Here is a 27,117-nt window from a genome sequence, read left to right as displayed (position 1 = left end):
CAACCACTCTCCCCCATTTTGTGTCTGCAGCCACTCTCCCCCGGTCTGGGTCAGCAGCCATTCTTGTCCGCTCGGAGTCTCCAGCCAGCCTTGCCCACTGATCATCTCTTGCCAGTCTTTCCCACTCCGAGTCTCCAGTGACATTTGCTCGTCGGGGTCTCCGACGACTTCTCGCCATCTCCGAGTCCACAGCCACCCTCGCCTGCTCTTTAGCCACTCTTGCCCTCTCTCGGTCTGCAACCAAACATCCCCCGTGTGGGTTTCCAGCCAACGCCTCCCGCCCTGGGTCTCCAGCCAGTCTTCCCCCCTCTGTGTCCGCAGATAGTCATTCCCGCCTTGGGTCTGTAGCCATGCACGTCCGTCCAAAGTCTCTAGCCAGGACCGCAAACCTGACCTGCGAGCTCCTCGAAGCCATAACAGACCCACAAGAATTTTCAGTGGCTCTGGTGGCTCGACGACGAAGGCTAATGATTGTTGTAAACTCTTGGGGTCATCGGTTTGCGTAGCTTGGTTGTGCCCCTTCAGTTCTGAGAGCGCGTCAAGGAGGGCTGTGCTTTTTGGAATGTCTCGCGCCATCAAGCTGAAAGAGGATTCAGCGAGTAAGGAGTGTGGTGACATTATACATTGCTGCGACTGCACTTGTGGGACTTTGCAGTTCGAGGGGTCCGAAACATAGTCCCGAACAGACGAGTGATAGATATTCAAGGGGAGATTGCTGTTGGTAGGAATGTCCACGATAGATCGTAGCTGTACCAATGTCGCCTCGACATCCTTTCCCTGGCCAGGCCCAAGAAGTTTTGAAATTTGTGAGATCGGCAGAGGGTCTGCAAGGGCCGCGACAATGGACAAGTGCAAGTGTGCCCGCACGGGGTCTGCACATGTGGAAAGGATGCGATCATATAACTTGTACACCTCCGTTCCTGGCAGCAGTTCACTCGTCAGCCTGAGTAGGAGCTCAAGCCGATTTCGGGGATCATTGTATCCATCATCGATAAACTTCATCATTGTAGATGCCACGATGAAACGCCTGCCCGCTCGGCTCGCCAGTAGCTCAAGTTCATGAGCCGTTGGCTGCGGGAAATCGGGACGGCGACTCTGCAACTCCGTAAAGGAATGCTGCAAGAACATACATATGTCGTTGTCAACATCTGCGCCGTCTAACGAGATGGTGGCAGCAATGCCCTCCCCAGAAGTGTTCACCGGTATCTCGTACACCAGTGGGCGCATCTCGTCTTTTTGAATAGCTGCACGAATATGGTCTTCCGAGCGACTCGTGAGCAGAATGTGGATCACGGGAAGATTAGGATTACGAAGGACTTGGCCAAGCAGGAAGATGAGATCACCGACGGTTTCGGGCTTGCATTCATCGAGGGCATCAACAACAAATACCGGAGGCAGATTTTCGCGCTGTCTGCATTCAAGGTGCCAGAGAGGTTGGCGAAATAACGCCATCATCTGGTCGCGAAGAGACTGGTTGGGGTTTAGAACTGCTGGATTCTCGCGAATAGCTCTGTTCACGTCGTTGCGGACGCTGGGAAAATTTCTCGCAAGCTGGTAGGCAAGGGTCGCAAATAAATGCCCAGTCGTGCTGCGGTTCGTATGCTTGCGCGAGAAAAAGAATGTTCCCGCGAGCCGTGTTTCGACATTCGTTTCCTTTGTCACTTTTAGATCTCTCATCCTTTCAGCTACAGTGAACGCAACAGCAGACTTTCCGACACCCGCCGTTCCATGCAGCCAAATGAGTCGACTCTTCTTTCGGTCATCTAATAATCCATAGATGCATTTGAGAAGGTCCTTCCGGGTCCCTTCCAAACATTTTGGATGGGGCTGGCGTTCGGGAGAGTCAAATGCAGCACCTGGGACAGCGACCCGGGCCAACTTCTCCCAAGGTCCTTCGGACGATTGAGGAACTGGCAATTAGGTCAGAGATCAAGAAAGGAGATAAAGAAGAAGATAAAGAAGAAGAAGAAGAAGAAGAAGAAGAAGAAGAAGAAGATACTAACACTGATCCCAATCACTCATCGACAAAGATTAGTGTGAGGTAGAATGCGATCAAGGAAGCACTGGTTGGGTTCGAACGGTCAGAAATTGAATTGACAGCAACTATACAGAAGGACAACATACGACAACGTGGACGGAAGGATCAAAGTCTATGATCTTGTGTCTTTTTTATGAGTCGAGAGTAGGCCTCAGGCTGTGAAATGATATTTGGGCAACGAAACGATCGGATGATAGAGATAGTTAGGTTTGAAGGATGCTTGCGATAGAATGGATGGATGGTCGCAGTGCTATCCGAAGCTTGTTGGATGGTGGTGGAATACAGTAGAAGGACGAGCGGGCGCCTGGCTGATTGTGCGGACTTCGAATGACAACAGCTGTGTGGTCTAGACCGTCTACTAGCACGCGGCAACACTATGCGGAATATCAGCTGTGGGGCGAATAGAAACACAAAACACGAGAAGCAGCCTTGATTCCAGTCTAACGCTTCGTCATCATCGTCTTCCTCAAGTGGCCTGATGACATCCTCGTTCCCAGCTCCAAGATCCCATCCACCCCCACGCTGGTGTTACGGCCGCGTTGGCCCCTTATCAATCCCCCCAATTTTCGGAGTCTCGGGCTCTCCACCCTCTTCCTCATCCTCTTCTTGAAGTTCATCTGTCCGCGTAGGCATCGTTGCCCATCCGCCGACGATCCCAAGCACACTCACTGCTACACAATACGCCCCCGTCGGTCACGGGGGCGCCCGGCAGACAGGAAACTAGGCATTGCTGCCCGAGGTGCTAGACCATGACCATGTGAAAGCCGCTGGGGGTTCGAAACTAGGCGGAGGAGAGACTCGATTGCCGCTTCGCCTGCTGAGGGCTGGATAACAGGTGAGTGTAATGAGAGCGGTGGAGAGGGAGAGCGGACGCGCGCTCAGACGTAAGAACTAGCAACCTAGCAAAGGAGCCAGTAGTATTTAGATTTCAAGGTAATAGGGCACACACATCTGCTGCAATCTCGGTTGACGGAAGGGACTCAGCCGAGCGAGCATATCTTTCCCAAAAGGAAGGGACAGCAGATTTCAGGCTGTAGACGGCCGTAGATAGGAAGTACAACACGATCGCGGAACGCACAATGGGCAACGCTCCAAACGTCAATCGTCGGAGATAGCGAAGACAGTGTTGATGAGCCATTCAGTTTACTGCCTTGTCGTGTGGGCGAAGAGGTCCGATGCTGTTTTTGCACACGATGCAGCGAGGTCAATAAAGGATCCGTTTGCGTCGAGGCCCTGCCAGCAATTGTGCATCATGATCAGTCGGATCCAGAATAAAGAACAATTGCGACTGCCAGTTTAATTAGGTGTGAGCACTGAGCTCATTGTTTACATACGTACATAACTTGAAGTCGAGATTCACCGTGACGAACAGGTCAGCTTAGGTGGCTTGAGTTGGCCAGATATGGCGCGTAGTGCAACTAGATGTCGGGAATCGTCAATCATCCCTTAGTTCTGGATGTCAGTCATGATGACTTCAGAGCCAGCACGAGCGCCTTGCGTGCCGCAAAGAAAGTCTTGTCAGATCTTGTTCAACACAGTGTAACATAGGAATGCATAAGTAATTTCAACATTGTACAACTATTCCGAGTTAAGATTACATGAGACACGAGCGACGTGTTACAACTGAGTCAGGCTTGTTGGGATTCCAAACAAAGTTGCTACAAAAACCGGCGTTGAGATACAGACTCATCAGACAACAGTTGTTGGGCGCACCAATTTCACGTTCCCTCATTAAACCGCGGTGATCGTGTAATGTCCACTGGCAAGGTCGCGCTTGAGTTCCCAGGTCGTGGAAGCAGCAAGCCCGGCGAGGTTCTGCGTCCAGACTGCAGGCGTGTCGATGGCGCCTCGTATGATCGCAGTCTCTTGATAGTCCGAGGTGATGTAGGCCCGTAGGACCGGAGTGAACTTGGCCGTGACGTGACTCTCGTCTCTGTGTTTCGTGTGAGTACTTTGTGGAGCAGAGAATAGAGGGAAGATGACGAACCCAACTCCTTCAAAGAAGAGTGCCGGCTTAGGCATCAACTCTCCAGGGGCGACGAAGCCTGAATGTGGAATACATTGAAGTCAAAGAAAAGCAGAAGATGGCGGTCACGAACCGACTGCAATGTTCTGGAGGGCTCCAGTGTTGTTCACGGCTTGCAGGACACCAGAGGTTCCCGCCTGAGGGGGCTACACGAGTCATTCGTGAGTGGTTGATATATAGATGAACGAAAGCCAGGCTTACAGAGAAATGGTAGACATTATTGGCTTGGGTCAGGACGGTTTTCTCGCTGTCCTGCATCATGACTTGCGTTGGTGCTGGGAACTACAGAGTATGAGAGTCGCTCACATTAATCTGGACAGAGGTTTCAGCGTCGACGATGTTGCCAGCCAAGACCTGTGGTATGGAGAAAGCAAGCCTATACGTTGTATAAGTGACGTGCATGAGAACTGATTGCGTCATTTGTCTCACTGGCTCGTGTAGGTCGCGTGCGCCCTGTATGGACCTGGGACGAGGGGGCGTATGTAAGTTGGCAAATGGTCAACAAAGATGTGGTTTTAGCACCCACCCGTCTTTCCGAATGTGCTGACCCTAAAAATGGCAAGGTTTGAAGTGATCTCGGGCAAAAGTAGGGATACTCACTTCCAAACGACGGGGAAGAAATCTTCATAGAGGCCTTCCATGGTATCAAAAGTGAGCATCAGCGTCGCCTCCTTGCCGAGATCGTTACTGCAAGACGGTGAACATTTATGCGAGGTAGTAGTGCAAAGACACTCACGACTGAAAGGTCAAGTTTCTGACGAATGCGTGAGACATTGTTTGAGATTGTTAAACACAAAGTGCAGCTGAGATTGAGGTGTGGGTTGATGAACTTCGTATTCTGCTGTTAGAGGCTCAGCTAGAAGGCCTTTTATATGCTTCGGGTCGCTATATAGGGCGTAGCTGCTTTCTTGATTTGAGATGAAGCCACCATTTCTTTGGTGTGCCCTCGTACCTGCCGCTCGAGGCTTGATATTATGTTACGCCCGTCCCCCCTTACCTGTCACCTTGCCGGCATTTCTCACTAGACCTGTGACATAGACAACCTCGGATATGTCAAAAATCTATTGTCCCCAACCTTCGTGCCTTCGGAACCTCGTACCTGCCGTTAGGGACGAGGTACATTCTGCCTCCGCTTCGTAACCCTGTCTGACTCGGAAGTTTGTAGCTGCCGCTGTACTCCTTTGTGCCTCTCCTTCAGGCCCATCTAGTAGTATGCCACTCTGCATCCTTAGCATTCTTGAATTCCTCGCTGCCAGTTCCTGTTCTTCATTCCTTGTCCAGACTCGGATATCAGGTTTCCTAGGTTTGGCTAGAGTGCCACAAGAATAGTCAGAATGGGATTTCCCATAAATCTTCGTATGGTAGAACTGTTGTGAAGACTGAAGACTGAACTTCAGACTGAGTCTGAACGAGACTGGCGGAAGTCAAATTTCACGATGAATCATGACAACAGAGTCGGAAGAGAGAACGGCAGTGACAGACTCTTATTGTAATAAGTGACTGCAGTCCGCCTGTATTTGCGGAGAATTGAGATATGATGCATGTCCGTCGTGCGCCTTTACAGAGCGAAATTTGTTGAGTAGAGCGCTAGTTCATGGATGCCGCATAAGACATGGGCGATCATGCCATGTATGGAGATGCGAGATCGTTGATGCCAAGGTCGTGCAGCAGTGCATAGGGAGCGCTGCCAAAGATCTGAAGTCCCACGCCTTCAAAGCTTCAACACCGCCCGGGCTATCCCGTAGCACTTACGTACCTCCCTGGGTAGTAGATACGCGCTTCGAAGTTGCATGATTTCTTGCACGAAGCTCAAGACCAGGTTTATTGCCAACTTGATATACTCTGAGTACTGCACATGAATAGGTGCGCGTAACAAAGCCGTTGAAACTCAAAATGTTGACTCTTGTGGTGATAGTTTTTCCAGCCTAGTGTCGAGTCTGTCGACTCCATCGACGTCAGCGATACCTGTCCCTGTTGTGGCGGCTCCCATTCTGACGCCGTGATATTACTGCGGGAGCGTTGGCGGCAGTTGGCTCTTCAACAACGCCTTTTGTTGTAATGCACAGTGTGACACCGTGGATAGTGATTCCAGTGAAAATCATTAGCCAAAATCAGCACCAAACGTAATTAAAAGCATAGCACAATGAGCTGAAAACGAAGTGCTGAAAGTTCCGAATTTTACTCTGAAATTACAGTTGAAAATCAGCTGAAATTATGCTGCAGTCGTGCCAAAAAAAATGTTGCCCTGAAGTCGCATCACATGATGAATTTGACATATTATATTTCTCATCTGGCAAGGATTGAACCCAGGACCTCAAGTACTCATACGTGCAGCATCGTTACCGCTGAGCCACACAACCATTTATATACCTTACAATAATAGCAATATATACCAACGCTGTGGTCACATGATAAAAATGCGAAAATTCCTAAGTCCGTCACAACTATATCTTACTATAATAGCACTACTACCCTCAGTTGTAATCCAAAGAGAAAAGAGAGGAAGACAGGCATTTACAGAGCTGCAATCAATTTTGTACTGAAAGGATGTGCTGAATCGAGGCTGATGCGCTGAAATTCAGAATCAGCACTCCAATGAAATTAACTACATGCAGTTTCAGTGGAAGTTACTCTGAAACATTCAGCATCAGTGCATTTTCCAATGATTTTCATTAGAACCACTATCCACAGTGGTGATCTTTCAACTTGAATCAGTCGCCATACCTAAACGATGCACTCTTGGGTAGACTTGTTGGCTAATGTAGATGACTTTCAGTTCTGATATGTTCTGGACGTACATATGGTCATGTAGAATTGCCGCATACAAAGAAAATGACGAGCCTATCCACGAAGAGGACTGCGTAATAATTATCCTAAAAATCTCCCAAGAAAATGAGACAATGAAATACATAGTGAAGTTTTGCACCATACCGTCGGTGAACACGTATGCAGAATCAGAGGACTCATGCACATAGGTGTGAGGGATCCTTTGATTCTCATGTCGGTCACGATACTTTCGGAGCTGGGGATGAACGCCTCAGGTGTCATTAGCAATCTTGTGAGACCTTGTTAAACGGAATGTGATTTTTCAGGTCAACAAATAAGGCATCAATAAATACGGTACAACTGTTGCGAACTATTGACTATTACACGAGAGACGAGCGACGTTATACAAGAAAAACAGCTGAGTCGGGCTGCTGCGCCTCCAAAGGAAAATGCTGCGAAATCAGGGAGTATTGAGATACAGACCTCGCAAAAGATTTTTGGGCGCACCAATTTCGCATACCCTCATTAAACCGCGGTGATTGTGTAATGTCCACTGGCAAGGTCGCGCTTGAGTTCCCAGGTCGTGGAAGCAGCAAGCCCGGCGAGGTTCTGCGTCCAGACTGCAGGCGTGTCGATGGCGCCTCGTATGATCGCAGTCTCTTGATAGTCCGAGGTGATGTAGGCCCGTAGGACCGGAGTGAACTTGGCCGTGACGTGACTCTCGTCTCTGTGTTTCGTGTGTGAGTACTTTGTGGAGCAGAGAATAGAGGGAAGATGACGAACCCAACTCCTTCGAAGAAGAGCGCCGGCTTAGGCATCAACTCTCCAGGGGCGACGAAGCCTGAATGTGGAATACATTGAAGTCAAAGAAAAGCAGAAGATGGCGGTCACGAACCGACTGCAATGTTCTGGAGGGCTCCAGTGTTGTTCACGGCTTGCAGGACACCAGAGGTTCCCGCCTGAGGGGGCTACACGAGTCATCCGTGAGTGGTTGATATATAGATGAACGAAAGCCAGGCTTACAGAGAAATGGTAGACATTATTGGCTTGGGTCAAGACGGTTTTCTCGCTGTCCTGCATCATGACTTGCGTTGGTGCTGGGAATTACAGAGTATGAGAGTCGCTCACATTAATCTTGACAGAGGTTTCAGCGTCGACGATGTTGCCAGCCAAGACCTGTGGTATGGAGAAAGCAAGCCTATACGTTGTATAAGCGACGTGCATGAGAACTGATTGCGTCATTTGTCTCACTGGCTCGTGTAGGTCGCGTGCGCCCTGTATGGACCTGGGACGAGGGGGCGTATGTAAGTTGGCAAATGGTCAACAAAGATGTGGTTTTAGCACCCACCCGTCTTTCCGAATGTGCTGACCCTAAAAATGGCAAGGTTTGAATTGATCGCGGGCAAAAGTAGAAGTACTCACTTCCAAACGACGGGGAAGAAATCTTCATAGAGGCCTTCCATGGTATCAAAAGTGAGCATCAGCGTCGCCTCCTTGCCGAGATCGTTACTGCAAGACGGTGAAAATTTATGCGTGGTGGTAGTGCAAAGACACTCACGACTGAAAGGTCAAGTTTCTGACGAATGCGTGAGACATTGTTTGAGATTGTTGAATACAAAGTGCAGCAGAGATTGAGGTGTGGGTTGATGAGCTTCGAGTTCTGCTGTTACAGGTCCAGCACGAAGGTCTTTTATACGTCTCAGATCGCGTAGGCCGTAACTACTTCCTTGACTTGAGATCGAACCATCTTTTCCTTGGTGTGCCTTCGTACCTGCCGCTGGAGACTAAATGCATTATACCTCCCTGCTATGTCGCGAGTTTCATCTTGGCCTTTCACGCACGTTCGATACCTCCGGATCTGTCGTTCGGGGCCTGATAATTATGCCTCCCCATCGATCCTTGTGCGCTATCGCTTGGAATAGGTCGTACCTGCGTCCTTAGCTTGACATGTAACCAGCTTCTCCTCAATCCCTTTACCGTACCGTACTGCGCCGTCCTTGGAAATTCTTGGTTACCATTGAAACAAATTCCAGCTTGGGATTCTGAACCTGCTTTGCTTTGTAGGTACCCTTGGGCTCGTCCCGCAGTTGTTTATCGCTTCATGAATCAATATCGTCAATATAGGAGCTCTAGACACTCAAGATACTTCTGGAGTGACTAAAAGCAAACGTGACTGACTGCAGCGCGTGAAATAGGCTTCATAACCAAATATCGAGATCGTTGGGCAGGACAATTGCGGCATGCTCTCGCCTGTAAGTTAGAGCCTTCCAAGTTGTCAATTCTTCAACTTGAAGTTGAGAAAAGACTCTGGCTATTGATGACTAAGCGAATACATAGTTCATTCTGAACTTGATCTGAACTTCGCTTCACAAGCTTTTGGACAGCTTCCGACTGTCAATCAGGGTCAACGGCAGTTACGGATTTCCGATTAAGGCGCTCGAAGCCTGGGTATCTTCAAGTTGCAGCTGCAGGTGCGGAAGCACGAAAATGTTAAAGGTACGGGAAAGCCAAGGAGACACCGACTGTATGATAGTCATTGATAGCAAACCAAGCAGGTCCGGCCCACCAAGTCAGGATGATAGTAAGTCAGGATGATAGTAAGTCAGGGTGATAGTGCGCCCATATAGGTGCAGTGCATTAGGTCACAGCGGCAGGTACGAAGGCACGAAGCTGCAGGCAAGGTTTGCCCAGAAGAAGTTATATTCCAATCCAAAGAAGCAGGATCCAGCCCATGATGTTAAGCGAGGCATAAAAGACCTCCCTAAGCATCTATACACTCTTTCGTCCACATCTAATCACAACTGCATTTTTTACGATCTCCGAGAATGTCACACGCCTTCGTCAGAAACTTGTCTTTCCAGACGTGAGCTTCTTTGCGCTATCGCCCCTGATCACTTTTTTCACCCCGCCGTCTCGCAGCAAAGATCTCGGGAGGGAAGTGACGCTTTTGTTGACTTTCGATGGCGACGTCAAAGGCATCTACGAGACATTCTTTCCCGTAGTTTGTTGGTAAGTACGTACCCTCACTTTAACTTGCGTTGGCTTCGAACCTTGCAACATTTCAGGCTCACCACCTTCGGACAGACAGGTAGGTGTTGACTGTTCTGCCCAATTGCAAAATCACCTATGAGCCCTCGTCCCAGGCCCGTACAGGATGCACGCGACTTACACAAACCAGTAAGTCTATGTTGACAAACATACTCATGAACCGCACTCATTCAACATACAGACTTGCTTTTTCCAGACCACAAGTCGACAATGGGTCCGTTGTTGACGCTGAAACCTGTGTGGAGATCAATGTGAGAGACTCTTATCCGCTCTGCGAATACCAATGCGAACGCCACCGTGCAGGATAGCGAAAAAACCACCCTGACTCAGAAGAATCGTGTTTTCCAGTTCTCTGTAAATCATACTCTTGTTTTTCTCTGTCTCGATAACTCACAAACACCTCGTAGAATCCTGTCAAGGGAATTCCTGGTTACCTAGAAGCCCGGAACGATACTGGATCCATTCAGGACATTGCACTCGGTTTGTGACCGCCATATTATTATTTTTTTCGCCTCAGTGTAATTTCCAACTGCAGGCTTTATGAGCCCCAGAGACTTGATGCCTAGGCCGGTACTATACTTCAAGGAAGTTGAGTGTGTGATCTTCCCTTTATTTATCTGCAGAGAACTCACAGTACGAACCGCAGAGACGGCAGTAACATCACGGCTCAGTTCACTCCAATGCTGCGCGCCTATATCACTTCGGATTATCAAGACACCGCGATCTTGCACGGAGCCATTGACACCCCTGCGATCTGGGAGCAGAATCTTGCTGCGCTTTCTGAATCTACGACCTGGAACCTTACACGGGACCCAGCCACTGGACATTACAGGATCACTCAAGCTAATCAAGGAATGTCAAATCGGAGCACACAGTTAACTGTTGCCGGAGGTCTGTGTCTCAGTTTTCTCCCTGTTTTCGTAGTATCCTTATTCGGAGTCTCAATAGAATGATACAAATACCATTACTAGCTGACAGTTTGTATTTTTATCATGTCGCTCATCTCTCTCGCATATCACAATATTGAATGCCGGCTCCCGAGAGGCTGCTGTACAGGTATGCCTGGAGTAAACCGATCCATATTTGTAGTACGAGCATATCCTTGAGCTCTGACATTGTCGTCCACCTGCATGTCGTCCATCCCTGCTACATCAGGTTACATCCCATCACCATGATGGAAGACCAAAATCATACAACGATTCTCACTTCCCTACTTCATCTCATACACCGAGCCACGCAGGCCAATCACTTGTATTCAATAATTATTCTTTGGGGTGTGGACTTAAGAGTAGAAGCGGATAACGTAATTATTTAATATTGTCTGGCCAATGAGAAAACGAGTGTTTCTCGACGTGCCGTCATGAGCTCAGACGCCAACCCCTTCTTCTACTGAAAACTCAATGGATCAGTAATCGTTTATCGACGGTTTGCCTCATAGACAGGCAGACCTAAGATAGCTGCAACGTTGCACCAATCACATATACAATATATCTCGGACCATCAATGCATCATCTACGGACCACGGTACCGCTGGGACCTGGCCCAATATGCCATCACCCCGAAGCTCCCGAAACATATGCTTCTGTCAGATGAGTCTGCATCAACGATCAGAGCTCGCTAGAGAATGATTATCGTCTCGTGCACGAAAAAGCAGCCAGGTGGATGTCATTGTCGCTATAGATATCGTTTTCTGCCCATCGCGGGCGTTCACGGTGGTATTATTATTGTCATAACGCCACCACACCGTGACTACGTGGCAACTGAACTCGAAGCATTAAATGGCATTGAGGCAGTGCGCACTTATCAATAGATCTCCCTGTGCCTGATCATCGACTCATTGTGTATGGCGCCCCACGTCACCAATCACTCTGCCAGGTTCACGACGGTATTTTTCCATATGTATTATGACTTGAGCAGGCTGTTATAACATCCGCGCCCTCTTCGTTCCTTCATCGTCGAGGCTAGACCCACGGATTGTTCGTTGAACAGGACAAGAAAATGCCGTCTCCCATCGCTTTGGATCCACCGTCGCCTCCTCCATCCATCTTCAAGAAGAAAGGATCACTCAGCAAGTTGTCATCAATAGAGACGGCAGTGTCCTACCTTTCTGTTGTTCAACAAGCAGATGCCCGCGCTCGCAGTCACAACAACTCCTCTGCGGCAACTCCTGCACTTTCCCTCTCCTCTTCCGCTACAGCTTCGTCCGAAGACATCATCCTCAACGAGGATGATGAGAACAACTGTCTTGTGCATCCCCTTACGCCACCCACCTCCGATGAGGTCTTCCATACCGTTCACTCGGAGTTTGGTCACTGTGCCAATGAGGCCTATCGTTGCGTCTCTAAGCATGACTACATGAAAACTTTCCAGGAGCACACCTCGGAGGAGCCTCCGTACTATATTCTCTTCACCACCTACATAAGCTACCTCATGGTCATCTGTTTTGGCCATACACGTGACTTCTTCGGAAAGCGTTTTAACAAATCTTATTTCACTCACCTCATGCCCCATAATGTACGTGTCATGATCTTGATTGTCACATTTAATTCATTTTGTGACATATGCAGGGTTACGCCCCATTGAACTCGGATTTTAATTCATTCTACACCCGCCGGCTCCAGCGTCGTGTGGATGATTGCATTTCCCAGCCTGTCGCAGGTGTCCCCGGCCGCACCATTCTTATCCTCGACCGTTATTCCACTGATTATAACATTACTCAAATCTACACTGGTAGCAAGACACGAGCCATGAACATTTCTTCGTACAACTACCTCGGCTTTTCCCAGACCAGAGGAGGCTGCTCAGGTGCAGTCGGGGAAAGCATCCGTCGTTATGGTGTCTCCACCTGCGGCACGCGTCTTGAAAACGGGAGCAATGAGCTCCATGTGTCTGCTGAGGCCCTCGTTGCACGTTTTCTGGGGACAGAAGACGCGTTGGTCAGTTCTATGGGTTTTGCCACTAACTCTACTTTCATCCCTGCACTAGTGGGAAAGAGGTCCTTGATCATTTCCGACGAACTGAATCACACTAGCATTCGTATCGGTGCGCGCCAGAGTGGTGCGGATGTCCGGATGTTCAAGCACAATGATATGTCAAGCCTCGAGTCCATTCTGCGTGAAGTGATAAGCCAGGGCCAGCCCAGGACGCATCGTCCTTGGAAGAAGATTTTGGTCATCGTTGAGGGTCTGTACTCCATGGAAGGCACGCTCGTGAACCTGCCTAAGATCGTCGAACTGAAGCAGAAGTACAATGTTCGTAGTGCAGTCACCATTTTGGGTCACGGTGTTCATATTTTATTCAAGTTCTACCTCTTTGTTGATGAGGCACATTCAGTCGGTGCAATCGGTCCCCATGGACGCGGTGTGACGGACTACTTTAACATCCATCCTGGCTCAATTGATGTCTTGATGGGCACGTTCACCAAGTCATTTGGTGCTGCTGGTGGATATATCGCAGGGCCAAAAAGCCTTATTGACGCTCTCCGGCTGCGAGGACACTCGGGTCGTTATGCGGAAGCAATGACGCCCCCCGTGCTCGCACAGATTGTCGCGTCGATCGCGAGCATCATGGGCGTTGCTCCGCCACCACCGATGTCCAAATCCCCGAATCCCCTTCACCTTACTAGCTCAACCATCATGCTGAAGGACGGTCCAGATGAGCTCCAAGAAATGGCACCTGCCACCATGCTTCCGACGTGGATAAACCTGCATGCGTCTCTTGCAGACGGATCTGAAGCTCGCACACGTATCCGCCGTCTTGCCTTCAACAGTCGTTATCTGCACGCAGGCCTCAAGAAACTCGGCTTCATCATTTCTGGACATCCCTTCAGCCCGATTGTTCCCCTGCTTATCTTCAACCCGGGCAAATGTTTGATGTTCGCACGTATGATGCGTTCGCGGAGGATACCGATTGTTGTCGTTGTCGTGGGGTACCCCGCCACTCCGTTGGAGAAGGGTCGTGCGCGGTTTTGTGCTAGTGCATCGCACACAAAGGATGATATAGATATGGTGCTACGGGCGTGCGATGAGGTGGGTGGGATTTTGGACCTGAAACATGGTTTGGGCGAGCGGTGGGGAATTGATGAAATTTGCGAGCGCGCGGTAGAGCTAGTTCACTCGATGTGAACGCTGGGGCCTTTACTGTAATGACTCTATGTTGGCTTAACGACAATAAGAATATGCAATATAAGTATGCCAGTAATTGAGCTCGCATTAATTACTTTTGATTGGCCTATATATGCTTCTGCTAGGTCTCACAGCTAACTGAGGGGGTGGGGTGCGTGCCACACAGAGATAGATATATATCAAAGGAGGGCGGTGACCCACCACATATATAGTTCAAATGCCCCGTTTAACATTGATATTACTATCCATCCTTTGCCTTGACAATGATAGGGGCAACTTTATCCCAGTGTGACCGGATGGCGTGACCCCGTGACTTGACTGAGTAACGCTCAGTTTTGCATCAAAGTACAAGTTGTAAGTTGTGCAACCATCCTCCACAAACTTGCCAGGGTTGCTTCTTATTGTATGCTTCGCTTTACCGGAAAGAATGTTGCGGTGAACAGGTTCGTGCCTTTCAAATCACTTAGCAGCATATTAACATGAAGTTTACAGCGTTGTCCCAGCACGGCAACTACACTTGGTACTTTCGGGCCAGCGTCTTGCTTCTGGTAGATTACAGCTGGCTTCTCACTACGCAAGAGCTGTACAGACAGTTTCAGCACGATACGCCTCCACTTCCACTTCTCCCTCCAATGACAAATCTAGTCATACCTCGAATCTACCACCTTCTCCTGTATCACCTCGCAAGCATCGGGTGGAGCTTAAACCTGGCCCATTGAAAAAACCTTTGCCAACAAGCGCGACGCCAAGGCCCCACTCAACATCTCCAAAGCAAACACAACCCTCATTTCCAGCATTTCGTCCTTCTCTGAAACCAAGTACACCAGATCCTGTTCCGTCTGCGATCGAGCTAGCAAAGCAAGACATAGCAGATGCAACTGCTCGAGGAGTCCTTCGACCAGCTGCACCTGATGCCGGTGCCATCAAGCGCTTCACTCATCAAGCATTCGAACTCCTTGTTTGTGTTAAACCGCATCTGCCCGTTCGCTCCCTAATTTCTTTTGCCCCCCTCAGAAATTTTATTTCCGAGGCCTAAAGGCTATAAACACACACCGTAAACAGGCAGCAGCAATTCGCTCCCGCATAGCTACAGGCGGCGTAGCACTCTCCAGAGCGGAGTCGCGTTTTATAAGAACATTCCAGCAGGATGCACTGAAGTACCCATCCGTCCACTTATCTTGATTTTTCTCAACTCCCACCTCTAGGCTCATCCCGTTCGTCATTGTTGTCGTAGTTATGGAGGAGCTCATTCCTTTTATTGCCCTTTACGTCCCTCGAATGTTGCCATCTACGTGCGTCCTTCCAGGTCAACGTGATCGTATCAATTCGAAGGCACGCGACAATCAACAACTGGCCCTTGCAGGGAACTGGGAATTATTCGATCTATTGCGGAAAGAAAGCGAAAACTCTGGCTTCATTCCGACATTAAGTCTGGGTAATCCAGGGGCACTGTGCGGGTACGTCCTTTTTCGAAGTATATATTCTCGATGCTGTACAAGAGCTCTGTAGAGTCATTGGTATCCCGGCTTGGGGGCCACTTCAACTAACTCGGTGGCGTTTGCAACGTCACCTCCAGAATGTTGCGTCCGATGATACAATGCTCAAACAAGAGGGGTATGGACGTGATCTCACCCTTCCGGAGTTGAAGGAAGCCTTGCAAGAGCGTGGAATGTGAGTACACCATTTTATTGGAGGGCTGGTTGCTGATCGCGATACACACAGGTCTACATTCAGCGAAAAGAATTCCGCAGATGAGCTGAGAGCCCAGCTCAAGTGGTGGATAGACATGACAGAGGTCATACCCGAGGGTGCGGATGCTGTAAGTAGGCGCTTGTTCGTGCTCGGCATTATTGGATCACACAAGTAAATGCTGTCGGAGTGCTCTGCTATCCTCTTGTGGTGTAGTGTGGGACAGACAGACTTTCTTAGATCTAGATGTCAATGATAATATCTCAACTCCACTCGTTGTATTCGTTGCGTTGTCCCTATCAGTAGAAATCTATCAGCCTAATACCTAGTGATATGTGCACGTGAAATGTATGAGTAAAATGCCTAGGACGCAATGTCGTACCAATGACAGCCGGAACCCGCGTTATCAACCCTCAGATCAATGGCGTGGTTCTTGAGCTGTTCACGACAGCCATCCAGGTCCAGAGGGTGTTTGAAATTGCGGTATAGAAGGCGTTTGGCCGAGCATGACGACCCACTGAACAACACTTTCACCGAGTCAGGAAGCCATTCGTCGACGACGGCCTGCCAACGGGGGCCAAGGGCTAAAAAGGCCAACTCTCGCAAAGATGGCAGAGATAATGAGTCAAAGATGCGAGCTAGGGGTGCCACGTCCCCAAACTGAACTGCATCCTCCGATAGGTAGATACTCAGTATCTCCAAGGTCTGATGCTTGATAAGGGGCGTTGCATCAGATGGAGGGGTAACCATGTCCAAGCTTTCGCCGTGAACAAAGAGCTTGATTTTCAGCTTGATTAGCGCTGGAAACTCAAAGAGGATTTTCGTGAAGTCAACTTCTGCTCCTGGTCTGTCGAGTGTAAGGTGGGTAATTTGAGGGAACGTGGCGCGTGGAATAAGGTTAATGAGCGCCTCCTTTCCGCAGAGAGCAACGTGCGTGACGTTCGACGTGCAAAGGGTAAGAGGATGTCCGGAGTTGACAAGGAACGACGTTGGCATGACGGATATTAAGAGGTGTTTCATAGCGTAGGAACCGCTGGTCATGAATGCATCAATGTAGCCGCGGCTGGCCTGTATATGCAGATCATGAAATTGCACCGAGTGTGATGCAAGCAAGCGGAAAAGCCCTGATTGTGTTGGATCGTAATGGCGAAACCAGTCCCATTTCTGTAGGCACACCACACTGACAGCCAACGGACGAGTGCGTGCTGCTGCAAGCCAGCGGGTCACCATCGCCGTATAGATATCTGCAGTCCAGATGCCCCAGTCATGGACATCAATAGATGACCAGAGTTCGGGTGTTGCCTGTGCGATGTCCCTCCAGCGGCGACAAATCTGGCAAAGTAAAAGTGGGGCGGACATTATATGGGGAATGACATATCGATCGTTGGGAAGGCAGGATTTGAATATTTGCTGGAGTATTTCTGTGGGGAGGAACTTTACAGGGCTGATCCGAGCTTTGTTTTCGAGGATGCGAGATTCCACAGCGCATCGCTTCTCTCGCTGAAGGGATATGCGCACATGTATCGCCTCGATCTCAGCATGTAGGCTGTCGAGCACAAAGTCTATGTTTAACAACTCTTCTCCGTCTCTCTGCAAGGCGATCCGAGCTTCGCTGATCTCCACTTCCAAGGGAGAGCTTGCAGAGTTCATCGTACAGAGGACATCATCCAATTGTTTGGCGCTGACAGCAGTGATAGAATCCATAGCTCTGTAGTGGACCGAAGAAGCAGTTAAAAGCGACATGCCTGTAATAACCTGGTCAGATCTCGTGTCAGGCTATCGTTCAAGAAACTGGATTGCTCACTCTTTTTGCGGGGCAATGATTCAACAAAAGGATACCTTTGCCTCGTAGACAGACGTTCAAAGACGAACACGAGGTTGAACTTCGAGGTGAGGCTAGTCCATGTACAAATTACCGCTTGGGCTTGGCTGAACGTGTTCTATTACAAGTAACCGAGAGACTCCTATACTTACTACTACTCGGGTACCCACCGAAGAGGTGCAGGCAGCAGTGGCCATTAGGGCACGAAATCGTGCCAAGTTCGGCTCTATGCCAAGCGAGATGCAGACAGCTAGCCCACGGTATTCGGTTAAAGTATGTAGAAAGTGCCAAGGGGAAGAAGGAAGGATCATGATCATCGAACTTGAAGCAAGTTGGTCAAAACCGGTCAAGACCAAAATTTAACTCTGCAAGTTCCAACCACTACGAATGCCTAATTAGGAGTTCCCCGCGTGTTCCCCCAGGGACCCCACCCCTCAATCAAAGTTTGACCTTACCGAGTGCGGCTGCAAGGGAAATTTAGTGCTTCCGAGTCCTGTCCTAGCTGCAGAGTACACAGATTGTCATTATGATGAGACATCGTCTCACTTCTGTGCAGTACCCAACCCCGTTCCAAGGTATCAATACCATTCGCTGTGATTTAGTACTACTAACACAGAACAATCCAAGCATACATAGCCTTGTAAATCATATCCTCTATCATTAATGTGTCCCAATTGTGCTATTGAATGCGGTGCGTGAAGAAGTGGGTCCATATGACAACATCCCGATCCATCTCCGACTTGAACGCGGCAAACATCGTAAACATCGCAAATATGTCCCGTCCCAAGGCATGGCTGACTATGAGCGCCGTCAATGCATCGCCAGTCCGCCCGACATGGATTTAAGTCCTGTGTTTGAAAAGGGTAAGTTAAGGAATGTCTGTGCAAAGCAAGGACTTCTCACGAGACGGAAGGGTGGGACCCAACGCTGGTGCCAGCATAAATACAGTCCATCTTCACAGCCGGCAGCGGCTGACCACTCGTCCCTGTGAAAAGCTTGAATGCACCGTTCTCGTGACCATTCAAGTGCCCTACCAGCATGACAATACGGGATTCCATCTTCCTTGTGGCCCCACCACATCACAGGCGACCACTCATCCACGAGGTTGGCCAGTGTCTGAAGGTGACCATATGCAGCTGGCTGGGGCCCGCGCCGTTGGCGTAGTGCCACGAGAGTGAAGAAACAAGCGAATACAAACAGCACTATGCATAAGTTCAAGATCTGCGCGAGTATATAAGGATGCTGTAGCGCCTGGACTTAGATAGTGAATACGAACCTGCATTGGGTACATATATACATCGATGTCTCCATGTGCAGAGTTGAAGTTGGCGAAGAGCACAAAACAAAGCCCAAATATCCAGTCTATATCATTAATAATGTTTGTTCAAGGACACACATCTAAAGCTAGGTGCGAGTGACTTACGCAGGACAGGCTTTGCGACAAAAAGTGCAAGACAGAGTGGATTGGCGAAAGCCGACTTCAGCGGGTTTACCGCCGATGGAATCCCATTTCGTCCAGTAGCGCATCTCCAATGCCCTTCGTCCCGAATGACGTTTGCGATGAGCTCAGAGCAATGCAGACAAAGTGTCAACGGTCCCTGGATAGCAGCCAGATTGACATAAGGCATAATCCACCATTTAATCCTGCCCCCTCTGAACGAGTACATGAAGCTGTATAAGAAATTCTGATCGTCGGGGAAGAACGACCATTTCCAGGTTATCTGACCTTGATACGTATGGTAGATGTACAGGATGAGACCCCATCCAGCGCATGCTACGACAAGGCACCAAAGGGAGATGATAACTTTCCGGATGCTAGGGTGCGCATGCCATGCAGAAGGCTGTTTCTCTGATGGCCTCGCTGGACCTCCATCCACGTCCAAGTCGGACACACCACGCATGCACCGGAAAAGAGTTGGGGTCAATTGCGCGTGGTGGACCAGAGCAGCAGTCAAATCGAAAGGTGAAGAACTCCACGTTAGTATCTTGATAGCTCGCATCCCTGACAATGCGATCACCACCTGGAGAAGAAGTGCGACTCCCAAAGTCAAGAGAGGTATCCCCATGATAACATGAGTCGCGATGGTGCCGGTGGGATATTCAGAAAAATCGCCGTAGGAAGGTAATGCGGCCAGTGAAGCTGAGCTATAGGATATGACGAGGAGGACAATCATGATACCATTGAGAAGGGAACCATTGGGGTTGCTCCATCCACGAGCTGCGGTCAGAAGGCGCAGATTAGAGTTGAAACGAAGCCGAGACTCTGAAGCCAGCGCAGAGCGCAATGAGATGTTGTGTACGAAACCCGTGGCTTCGGTGCATAAGGTAACGATCAAGTTTAGTGATATGACCACCACCTCTTTGCGCAACGCGGTGCGGCGCTGTACATTTGATGTCAAAGTGACCGCACCTCCAGGAGTGGCCATAATGACAGCGCCTGCAACGATGCAACAGCAGCTGACAATAATTGAGCATGCCACACCAGCGAGGGCATACCTACGACTTGTCAGACTGCGGTCGTAGAAATTGGTTGCAGATTTCAGGTCAGATGTGACCGAGTCAGAGTCATCCAGGTGATTCGGGGGCGCATCATATGCAGGAAGACTAGATGGATCCCAGGTTTTTTCCCTCGGTTTGGGAGCAGTTGCCATGCGGGAGGTGGAGAATGGATGGGGGAGTACATCATATACTTGAAGATCGAGTATATAATAGCCCTTGGCACAGCCTGATCTATCAGTGGGTGTATGAAACAATTCTGATGGAAAGACGCTCAAAGTTGGGGGCACACAGCCTCAGGTCGTCCACGCCCACACTCCTTCCCACACAACACACCCTACCTAAAACGTAGTTTACACATTACCTAATATTGAACTCACGAAAAATAAATACTAAATCCCCGAATCTCCAGAGGAGGGATTTTACTGTAGGTCATGATCGGCTCGTTCTATGAACGACGTCAAGGAGGGAGTGATCCTTTTCAAGGGTATAATCGGTGTGATAACATACTCCAAGGTATCAGCCTTGGTAGATTCTGAGGCGACGGACATATCGAGTAGCTTTGATTTGTGACGGAAACTCCTACACACTTGGTGGCTGGTTTGAGGCGCGAGGGGAAAAAAGTTGGCTGCATCTGGTGCACACGCGGATCGACGAAATGAAGAGGTTGTATTGCAGTAAGATGTATACATGTATTCGGGCAGTTACACGGTGATGTGTTGGAGAAATTTTTTCGATAACGGAAACGAAAATGTTCATGCAGTCATCTAGGATAGATGGCTTTCAGCCTGATACAAGCGCCGGGAAGTAGAAACTGCGCTATGATGCGAGGGCATACATGCTGGAAGGTATGGAGGCAGGCGTCAGACGAATGTATACAGTGCCGAGGCAGCGGGAGGGTATATACCGTATACTATCGAGGAAGGCAAGTGTGACAATAGGAAGTATTCTTGTTGCAACAGTGATGGAAGTATGGCAGCAAACGACCTCGTGTCTTGGGCGTCTATGGAAACGAGGCAGGTTAATGTAGTGAAGAAAGGTAAAACGCACAATACACGCACCTCTGCAGCTGAGACAAAGACGCTCACAAACCCTCTAAAGTCTACGTCGACCGTCCTCAACACTACCAACCTCCAGTTAAATGCTCGTTCCAAGCACTATACCTCTTCGAACTTTTAAAGGTCATGAAGGAACCGTAAGGGCAGTCGTAGTTTTCCCCGATAGACGAAGAATGGTTACGGCCTCAAGCGATGAGACCCTTTGTCTTTGGGACTTGAAGACAGGTGGTGTGTTGAAGAAGATGGAGGGGCATCGCAGTAATTCATTGGCGGTATCACGAGATGGGCAAATAATAGCAAGCGGTGATGAAAATGGAGAGGTCATTGCTTGGAACGGAGAAACAGGAGAATCCCTCACCCAACCCATCAAAGCCGGCTCCTATCCTATCTACTCGCTGGACTTTTCCGCGGATGGTACGGTGTTGGCCACTGGTTCAGCGAACGGCACGGTCAAGTTTTGGTGCACCAAAACATGGCAGCAACAAGGAAATCAAATTGAAGCGAGTAGGCGTGTCTACCGGGTTCGATATTCGCCGTCTGGTGAACTTCTTGCCATCGCAAACCCATACAATATCCAAATTTATAATGCAGGCACAAGGGAATGCGTCGCAAACTTGCATACTAACACCATCGCAATCGCGTGGACGCCCACCTTCTCACTCGCGTGGACGCCCGATGGCACACGCCTTCTTTCTGCCGCGGATGACGCCATAGACGAGTGGGATACATCAACCTGGAAGAAGCTCGGTCATCCCTGGAAGGGCAATACTGCGGAGATCACCGCTATCGCAGTCAATCCTACTGGGACGCTCGTGGCTTTCGCATCTGAAAACTCGAACCATGTCAGTCTCTGGCAGCTCTCAGATCGACGAAACATTGCCATCTTCGAACACTCATCCCCACACCGACATGTATCGCGTTCTCCGTAGATGGCAATAGCATCCTCAGCGGAGCCCGACATGAGATCTCAGAGTGGCAAGTACGCAAGGGTATTCATTCAAACGTGAGTTTCAATCCTTGACTTGTGTCACGCAATTTGAGTATGCTTCATACAGATCCCCACTATCATCACGGCAGCCCGAGATTCATCCATCACTGGAGACTTGTCTACCGCTGAACAGATACTCACGCAAGAGATTGACGCCCACGCCAATAACTATACCTCATATGCCAATCGCTCTTTCGTTATGGCGCGAAAACAAAACTGGGACCACGCCCTTGAGGATGCAATCAAGGTCAGTCATACCAACCACTTATGGCCCTCTTACGAAACGCTAACTTTCATCCGCGACATAGTCCATCAGCATTCAGCCCTCATTGATAGGCTACATCTCCAAGGGCATTGCCCTCTGTGGAAAAGGCAATGTCAGGGACGCGAGGGTAGCATTTGACGTCGCATCCATATTCACTAACCAAGACTCAGAAACTATTCATTTTCTTCTCTTGATCAAGGTAGGTGAAGTTCCTCTCAAATGCTCTCTTCTTCATTCCGTATTCCAGGCCATTGCTCTCTTCAATGCAGATCAACATGATGAGGCAATGTTGCTCATCAAAGAGCTAGCTGCCGCTCGTCCGAATGCTGATACCCTCGCGTGTCGCGTCGTAGAAGTAAGTATCATGCGGCTATGCTCCGTTATCGCTACTGATCTTTGCAACTCACATATTAGGCATATCTAAGCGTTCAGCTCGGAACCAAGGCCTTGGATGGTGCGCGCCATGACGAAGCCGCTGACCACTTTGCCGCCGCCATCAATTCCAACACTTTCCCATCAGAAATCATCCTTGAACTATGCGAGGACTTTGTCGTAGTACGTTGACATCATGCATCCGAACATACTATAACTGAGTGCTTTATCCAGTTTTTCGGCTGGGATCTTGAGTCCTTCTGGCTCACTACACACCAGAAACGCTGTCAGGCTTTGCTTTCGGCAGGTAAAGTTGAAGAAGCCCTCGAATCACACCAGCACATGATGGATGCCATTGACGAAACTGAGAAGGCCCACTGCCTTATTTGGTCCAATGGCAAGTTTTTAGTTGTGTCACTCGAGGCTATCATACTCACACACGTTTCACTCAGACTTCAAGGAACAATGTAGCGCGCTCGTTGCTCGCGATGACCGTATTCTTGGCGCATGTACTCCTTTCCTCGACCTTTTTGCTACTGACCTAAGTTTTGCAGGCGGAAATTCCGGGGCAAGATCAAGATGGCTATGATGTAGAACCTGATTTCTTCCGGGGGGTGCATGGCGTGGGTGCTTCAGTGTATCCTTCATTTCTCTCTCTCACGTCATTCATTACAGCATTCTCAAATTTCCAGACCACAACATCAGCAGCGCCCAGGGCGCTTCAAGAAACTCAGGCTCGCTATGACAAGGAATCCTCATCCAGTTCCACCACCACCACCTGCACCCACACCAGCACCGCCCACCGCCCTACCACCTGCCACTGCCCCCACGACCTTGACAGCACACGTACGACACCTATTCACTTGGCGACCCGACCATGCAGCACCACCCGTCGTCGAAGTTCCTTTCGCGAAGGGTAAGGAGGTGCGTCCTGTCGATTTTTAGCACTGCGTCTTTAATGTCTCGTGCATGAATCTACAGCGTAATGCTGCAGCAGATGACCCTGGCCCGGACAAGGACATGGTACCTGACGAATTTCTTGATGATCTCCCACAGAGCTCCAATACACAACAACCCAATACACAACAGCCCAATACACAACCTAATACACAACCACCCAATACGCAACAGCAACTACAACCAGTAGCAATGCAGGCAGATACTGGGGTACATGGAGGTAGCAAGTCGTGTTTCTGCTGCTAGCGGCTTTCGTGGTATTTCTGTTCTGTCGTTGCTCTTTGTTTGTTGCGATATCTACGTTTGACTTGAAGCAGTCTTTTATTACCATATCCTTCAGATCTCTCCTCGTCCCTATTCATAGCTTGGCGTGTGTGGCCTCATAATGTCCTGGATGAAAATGCTGTGCGAGTCCGTCGACGTCTTCGAATACGCTAAACGATCGATGAATTAGACAACGCCGATTCCTACACAGACGGTACGTCCCGTACCACTCACTGTCAGTTGCTGATGCATCACGACAGGCATTAACGCGCAAGTAAGCTTGAGTACTATTTAGTCTTCTGAACTGATTAATACGACGCAGTGCACCCCATCCAAGCTTAGCTCAGAGTAAACTCGTCATCCTTCAAATTTTGACAAGAGTCAAATCAACTCTTCGGAACGACCCAACGTTAACTTGATGCAACTGACAATTGGTGTCCGTCCGAGAACTTTGGTCGCGGACTTTGGCAGCTCCAGGGTAACCACACGATCCTTGGCATCCTTGAGCTTTATCAATATGAGATACACCATCCAGCGCGTACAGAATAACACGCAACGCGCGGTGTCGATCAGGAGACTTGCAGGTATTATTCAGTCTCAACGCATGCTCGCTAATAGAATGCACCCACCGGCTTGTCTTGATATTGCGAGAGCAGCACACGCATTCCATACACCTCGTTCGGCGAGATTCAAATAGGCTACGGTTGCACAGTCGCATTCAAGACTCGTGGGCATGGTAATGATTTTCAGCATTAGGATTCGGGAACATATGCGACCGCTGGTATCAATGGGGATGAATACCAAACACGCTCACCATGATCCATAGGTAACCCACTTCGCAAGTCGTTGCGCAAGAAGAATCCACTAGAACAGCAGATCGTGTTCGTTCACATAGGTGTCTAGTTTGATGGGCCGTATTCTCGCATTTACTTCAGTAGTTCTGTCTGCTTGCTTTCATCCCCTCGCTGTCCTATCGCATGATTTATTGGGTTGCTCTGTTTTGCTTCGACTGAGTATGTACTAGATAGAAGCTTGTTTAGCACTAAACATGTAGGAAGGAGATCTTGCCTGCCCCTAACTGCTCGCCAACGACGGATACCAGTTCGCCCGATCCCCACAACGCTTTTGAAGCTCTCGCTCTCCTCTGCCAATGACTATATATATATGTCAGAATCTTCGGAATATGAATACGCGAAAACGACTGATGATCGCACAACACTTTTGTGACCTTCAGTGTGGCTAGGAAGTTGAAGAGTTCGAGGAAGCGTGGCTAAATGATGCATTAATATTAATGAGAGTGCGGGGCATCAGAGAAGTGGTGTGACGACAAGCCCTATGATATTCTGGGACCCACGCTGTCCGATGTGGCCCAGTGCCTGTCGTTGGCAAAGATTTGCATTAATTTGGATAGAACGGACCAATTCTCCTCGAGCAACGTTCAAAAGGTATCATTTGCTATGCGCAAGCCAAACGTTACATATGGAAGACGTGAGGTTCATAATGAAGATAGATATGGATGATGACGCGAAATGACCTGAATGATGTAGTCATGACCTCCTTCAAGTCAATGTAGACATCACAATACGAGGAATGATAGAACTGAAATACCGGAGGATAGCCGCGAAAACTGCTAGCAGCAGAAACATGACTTGCCGCCTCCATGGTCCCCAGTGTCTACCTGTACTACTACTTGTTGCTGTTGCGTATTCGGCTGTTGTGTATTGGAGCTCTGTGGAAGATCATCAAAATATTCGTCAGGTACCATGTCCTTGTCCGGGCCAGGGTCATCTGCTGCAGCATTACGCTGTAGATTCATGCATGAGACATTAGAGACGCAGTGCTGAAAATCGACAGGACGCACCTCCTTACCCTTCGCGAAAGGAACTTCGACGACGGGTGGTGCTGCATGGTCGGGTCGCCAGGTGAATAGGTGTCGTACGTGGGCTGTGAAGGTCGTGGGAGTAGCGGCAGGTGGTAGGGTGGTGGGCGGTGCAGATGTGGGTATGGGTACAGGTGCAGATACAGATGCAGGTGGTGGAACTAGATGAGGATTCCTCGTCATAGCGAGCCTGAGTTTCTTGAAGCGCCCCGGGCGCTGCTGATGTTGTGGTCTGGAAATCTGAGAATGCTGTAATGACTGACGTGAGAGAGAAAAATGAAGGACACGCTGAAGCACCCACGCCATGCATCCCCCGGAAGAAATCAGGTTCCACATCATAGCCATCTTGATCTTGCCCCGGAATTTCCGCCTGCATAACTTAGGTCAGTAGCAACAGGGATGAGAAAGGGAGTACATGCGCCAAGAATACGGTCATCATGAGGAGCGAGCGCGCTACATCGTTCCTTGAAGTCTGAGTCAAATGCGGGTGAGTATGACAGCGTCGAGTGACATCACTGAGAACTTGCCATTGGACCAATTAAGGCAGTGGGCCTTCTCAGTTTCGTCAATGGCATCCATCATGTGCTGGTGTGATTCGAGGGCTTCTTCAACTTTACCTGCCGAAAGGAAAGCCTGACAGCGTTTCTGGTGTGTAGTGAGCCAGAAGGACTCAAGATCCCAGCCGAAAAGCTGGATAAAGCACTCAGTGATATTATTTTCGGATGCATGATGTCAACGTACCACGACAAAGTCCTCGCATAGTTCAAGGATGATTTCTGATGGGAAAGTGTTGGAGTTGATGGCGGCGGCGAAGTGGTCAGCAGCTTCGTCGTGGCGCGCACCATCCAAGGCCTTGGTTCCAAGCTGAACGCGTAGATATGCCTAATGTGCGAGTTGCAAAGATCAGTGGCGATAACCGAACATAGCCGCATGATACTTACTTCTACGACGCGACACGCGAGGGTATCAGCATTCGGACGAGCGGCAGCTAGCTCTTTGATGAGCAGCATCGCTTCGTCATGTTGATCCGCATTGAAGAGAGCAATGGCCTGAAATACGGAATGAAGAAGAGAGCAGGTGAGAGGAACTTGACCTACCTTGATCAAGAGAAGAAAATGAATGGTTTCTGAGTCTTGGTTCGTGAATATGGATGCGACGTCGAATGCTACCCTCGCGTCCCGGACATTGCATTTTCCACAGAGGGCAATGCCCTTGGAGATGTAGCCTGTCAATGAGGGCTGAATGCTGATGGACTATGTCGCGGATGAAAGTTAGCGTTTCGTAAGAGGGCCATAAGTGGTTGGTATGACTGACCTTGATTGCAT

General features: G+C 49.3%; 8 protein-coding genes across 8 annotated transcripts; 3 read left to right on the top strand and 5 right to left on the bottom strand.

The window, feature by feature from the left end:
• Positions 1-209: 209 nt before the first annotated feature.
• Positions 210-2,022, bottom strand: DEU56DRAFT_751558 (uncharacterized protein; the record flags this gene model as incomplete). Its single annotated transcript, XM_041349577.1, has 3 exons — positions 210-342; positions 395-1,910; positions 2,004-2,022. 3 exons carry the CDS (start codon positions 2,020-2,022, stop codon positions 210-212), a joined length of 1,668 nt encoding a protein of 555 aa, XP_041213957.1.
• A 1,516-nt stretch (positions 2,023-3,538) lies between these two features.
• Positions 3,539-4,981, bottom strand: DEU56DRAFT_425862 (uncharacterized protein). The gene is made up of 9 exons (XM_041346173.1): positions 4,801-4,981; positions 4,665-4,751; positions 4,591-4,613; positions 4,494-4,527; positions 4,371-4,440; positions 4,266-4,316; positions 4,138-4,210; positions 4,026-4,083; positions 3,539-3,971 (listed from the first exon to the last, which is right to left on the bottom strand). Exons 1-9 carry the CDS (start codon positions 4,836-4,838, stop codon positions 3,770-3,772), a joined length of 636 nt encoding a protein of 211 aa, XP_041213956.1. The 5' UTR covers positions 4,839-4,981; the 3' UTR covers positions 3,539-3,769.
• A 2,145-nt stretch (positions 4,982-7,126) lies between these two features.
• Positions 7,127-8,781, bottom strand: DEU56DRAFT_771423 (uncharacterized protein). The gene is made up of 12 exons (XM_041351471.1): positions 8,760-8,781; positions 8,602-8,702; positions 8,389-8,549; positions 8,253-8,339; positions 8,179-8,201; positions 8,082-8,115; positions 7,959-8,028; positions 7,854-7,904; positions 7,726-7,798; positions 7,614-7,671; positions 7,338-7,557; positions 7,127-7,282 (listed from the first exon to the last, which is right to left on the bottom strand). The coding sequence occupies exons 3-11, from the start codon at positions 8,424-8,426 to the stop codon at positions 7,356-7,358; spliced, it is 636 nt and encodes a 211-aa protein (XP_041213955.1). The 5' UTR covers positions 8,427-8,549; positions 8,602-8,702; positions 8,760-8,781; the 3' UTR covers positions 7,127-7,282; positions 7,338-7,355.
• A 707-nt stretch (positions 8,782-9,488) lies between these two features.
• On the top strand, positions 9,489-11,228 carry DEU56DRAFT_425470 (uncharacterized protein). The gene is made up of 9 exons (XM_041346172.1): positions 9,489-9,693; positions 9,750-9,839; positions 9,896-9,918; positions 9,974-10,007; positions 10,060-10,129; positions 10,286-10,358; positions 10,414-10,471; positions 10,525-10,769; positions 10,827-11,228. Exons 1-9 carry the CDS (start codon positions 9,656-9,658, stop codon positions 10,829-10,831), a joined length of 636 nt encoding a protein of 211 aa, XP_041213954.1. The 5' UTR covers positions 9,489-9,655; the 3' UTR covers positions 10,832-11,228.
• A 648-nt stretch (positions 11,229-11,876) lies between these two features.
• DEU56DRAFT_907337 (pyridoxal phosphate-dependent transferase) lies at positions 11,877-14,002 on the top strand (the record flags this gene model as incomplete). Its single annotated transcript, XM_041356894.1, has 2 exons — positions 11,877-12,392; positions 12,446-14,002. 2 exons carry the CDS (start codon positions 11,877-11,879, stop codon positions 14,000-14,002), a joined length of 2,073 nt encoding a protein of 690 aa, XP_041213953.1.
• Positions 14,003-14,315: 313 nt separating this feature from the next.
• DEU56DRAFT_771404 (uncharacterized protein) lies at positions 14,316-16,012 on the top strand. Its single transcript, XM_041351470.1, has 6 exons — positions 14,316-14,445; positions 14,495-14,960; positions 15,017-15,159; positions 15,208-15,459; positions 15,512-15,673; positions 15,725-16,012. Exons 1-6 carry the CDS (start codon positions 14,408-14,410, stop codon positions 15,867-15,869), a joined length of 1,206 nt encoding a protein of 401 aa, XP_041213952.1. The 5' UTR covers positions 14,316-14,407; the 3' UTR covers positions 15,870-16,012.
• DEU56DRAFT_771399 (uncharacterized protein) lies at positions 16,013-17,566 on the bottom strand. Its single transcript, XM_041351469.1, has 2 exons — positions 17,496-17,566; positions 16,013-17,436 (listed from the first exon to the last, which is right to left on the bottom strand). The coding sequence occupies exon 2, from the start codon at positions 17,432-17,434 to the stop codon at positions 16,055-16,057; it is 1,380 nt and encodes a 459-aa protein (XP_041213951.1). The 5' UTR covers positions 17,435-17,436; positions 17,496-17,566; the 3' UTR covers positions 16,013-16,054.
• Positions 17,567-18,076: 510 nt separating this feature from the next.
• DEU56DRAFT_878312 (uncharacterized protein) lies at positions 18,077-20,299 on the bottom strand. Its single transcript, XM_041356043.1, has 5 exons — positions 18,937-20,299; positions 18,790-18,875; positions 18,548-18,764; positions 18,417-18,498; positions 18,077-18,361 (listed from the first exon to the last, which is right to left on the bottom strand). Exons 1-5 carry the CDS (start codon positions 20,162-20,164, stop codon positions 18,355-18,357), a joined length of 1,620 nt encoding a protein of 539 aa, XP_041213950.1. The 5' UTR covers positions 20,165-20,299; the 3' UTR covers positions 18,077-18,354.
• Positions 20,300-27,117: the final 6,818 nt, after the last annotated feature.

This window comes from Suillus clintonianus (genome assembly GCF_016758775.1).
Source record: "Suillus clintonianus strain FC179 chromosome Unknown DEU56scaffold_5, whole genome shotgun sequence".
In the NCBI taxonomy this organism is placed as follows: Eukaryota; Fungi; Basidiomycota; class Agaricomycetes; order Boletales; family Suillaceae; genus Suillus; species Suillus clintonianus.
The sequence above is the reverse complement of the archived record's forward strand: the minus strand, read 5'-3'. Positions and strand labels throughout refer to the sequence as shown.

Bases quoted from the DNA above. Each gene is read 5' to 3' on its own strand.
- DEU56DRAFT_425862 (XM_041346173.1), bottom strand. From the start codon at position 4,838: ATGTCTCACGCATTCGTCAGAAACTTGACCTTTCAGTC. The intron at 4,752-4,800 runs GTGAGTGTCTTT...ACCGTCTTGCAG, and splicing joins AGAAACTTGACCTTTCAGTC to TAACGATCTCGGCAAGGAGG. The intron at 4,528-4,590 runs GTGGGTGCTAAA...CCCTCGTCCCAG, and splicing joins CAGCACATTCGGAAAGACGG to GTCCATACAGGGCGCACGCG.
- DEU56DRAFT_771423 (XM_041351471.1), bottom strand. From the start codon at position 8,426: ATGTCTCACGCATTCGTCAGAAACTTGACCTTTCAGTC. The intron at 7,799-7,853 runs GTAAGCCTGGCT...TGACTCGTGTAG, and splicing joins ATAATGTCTACCATTTCTCT to CCCCCTCAGGCGGGAACCTC. The intron at 7,672-7,725 runs GTTCGTGACCGC...TTCCACATTCAG, and splicing joins CCTCCAGAACATTGCAGTCG to GCTTCGTCGCCCCTGGAGAG.
- DEU56DRAFT_425470 (XM_041346172.1), top strand. From the start codon at position 9,656: ATGTCACACGCCTTCGTCAGAAACTTGTCTTTCCAGAC. The intron at 9,694-9,749 runs GTGAGCTTCTTT...GCCGTCTCGCAG, and splicing joins AGAAACTTGTCTTTCCAGAC to CAAAGATCTCGGGAGGGAAG. The intron at 10,008-10,059 runs GTAAGTCTATGT...TTCAACATACAG, and splicing joins CACGCGACTTACACAAACCA to ACTTGCTTTTTCCAGACCAC.
- DEU56DRAFT_771404 (XM_041351470.1), top strand. From the start codon at position 14,408: ATGCTTCGCTTTACCGGAAAGAATGTTGCGGTGAACAG. The intron at 14,446-14,494 runs GTTCGTGCCTTT...TGAAGTTTACAG, and splicing joins AAGAATGTTGCGGTGAACAG to CGTTGTCCCAGCACGGCAAC. The intron at 15,460-15,511 runs GTACGTCCTTTT...AGAGCTCTGTAG, and splicing joins AATCCAGGGGCACTGTGCGG to AGTCATTGGTATCCCGGCTT.
- DEU56DRAFT_771399 (XM_041351469.1), bottom strand. From the start codon at position 17,434: ATGTCGCTTTTAACTGCTTCTTCGGTCCACTACAGAGCTATGGATTCT.
- DEU56DRAFT_878312 (XM_041356043.1), bottom strand. From the start codon at position 20,164: ATGGCAACTGCTCCCAAACCGAGGGAAAAAACCTGGGATCCATCTAGT. The intron at 18,876-18,936 runs GTAAGTCACTCG...TTAATGATATAG, and splicing joins TGTCGCAAAGCCTGTCCTGC to ACTGGATATTTGGGCTTTGT. The intron at 18,765-18,789 runs GTTCGTATTCAC...ATCTAAGTCCAG, and splicing joins TATATATGTACCCAATGCAG to GCGCTACAGCATCCTTATAT.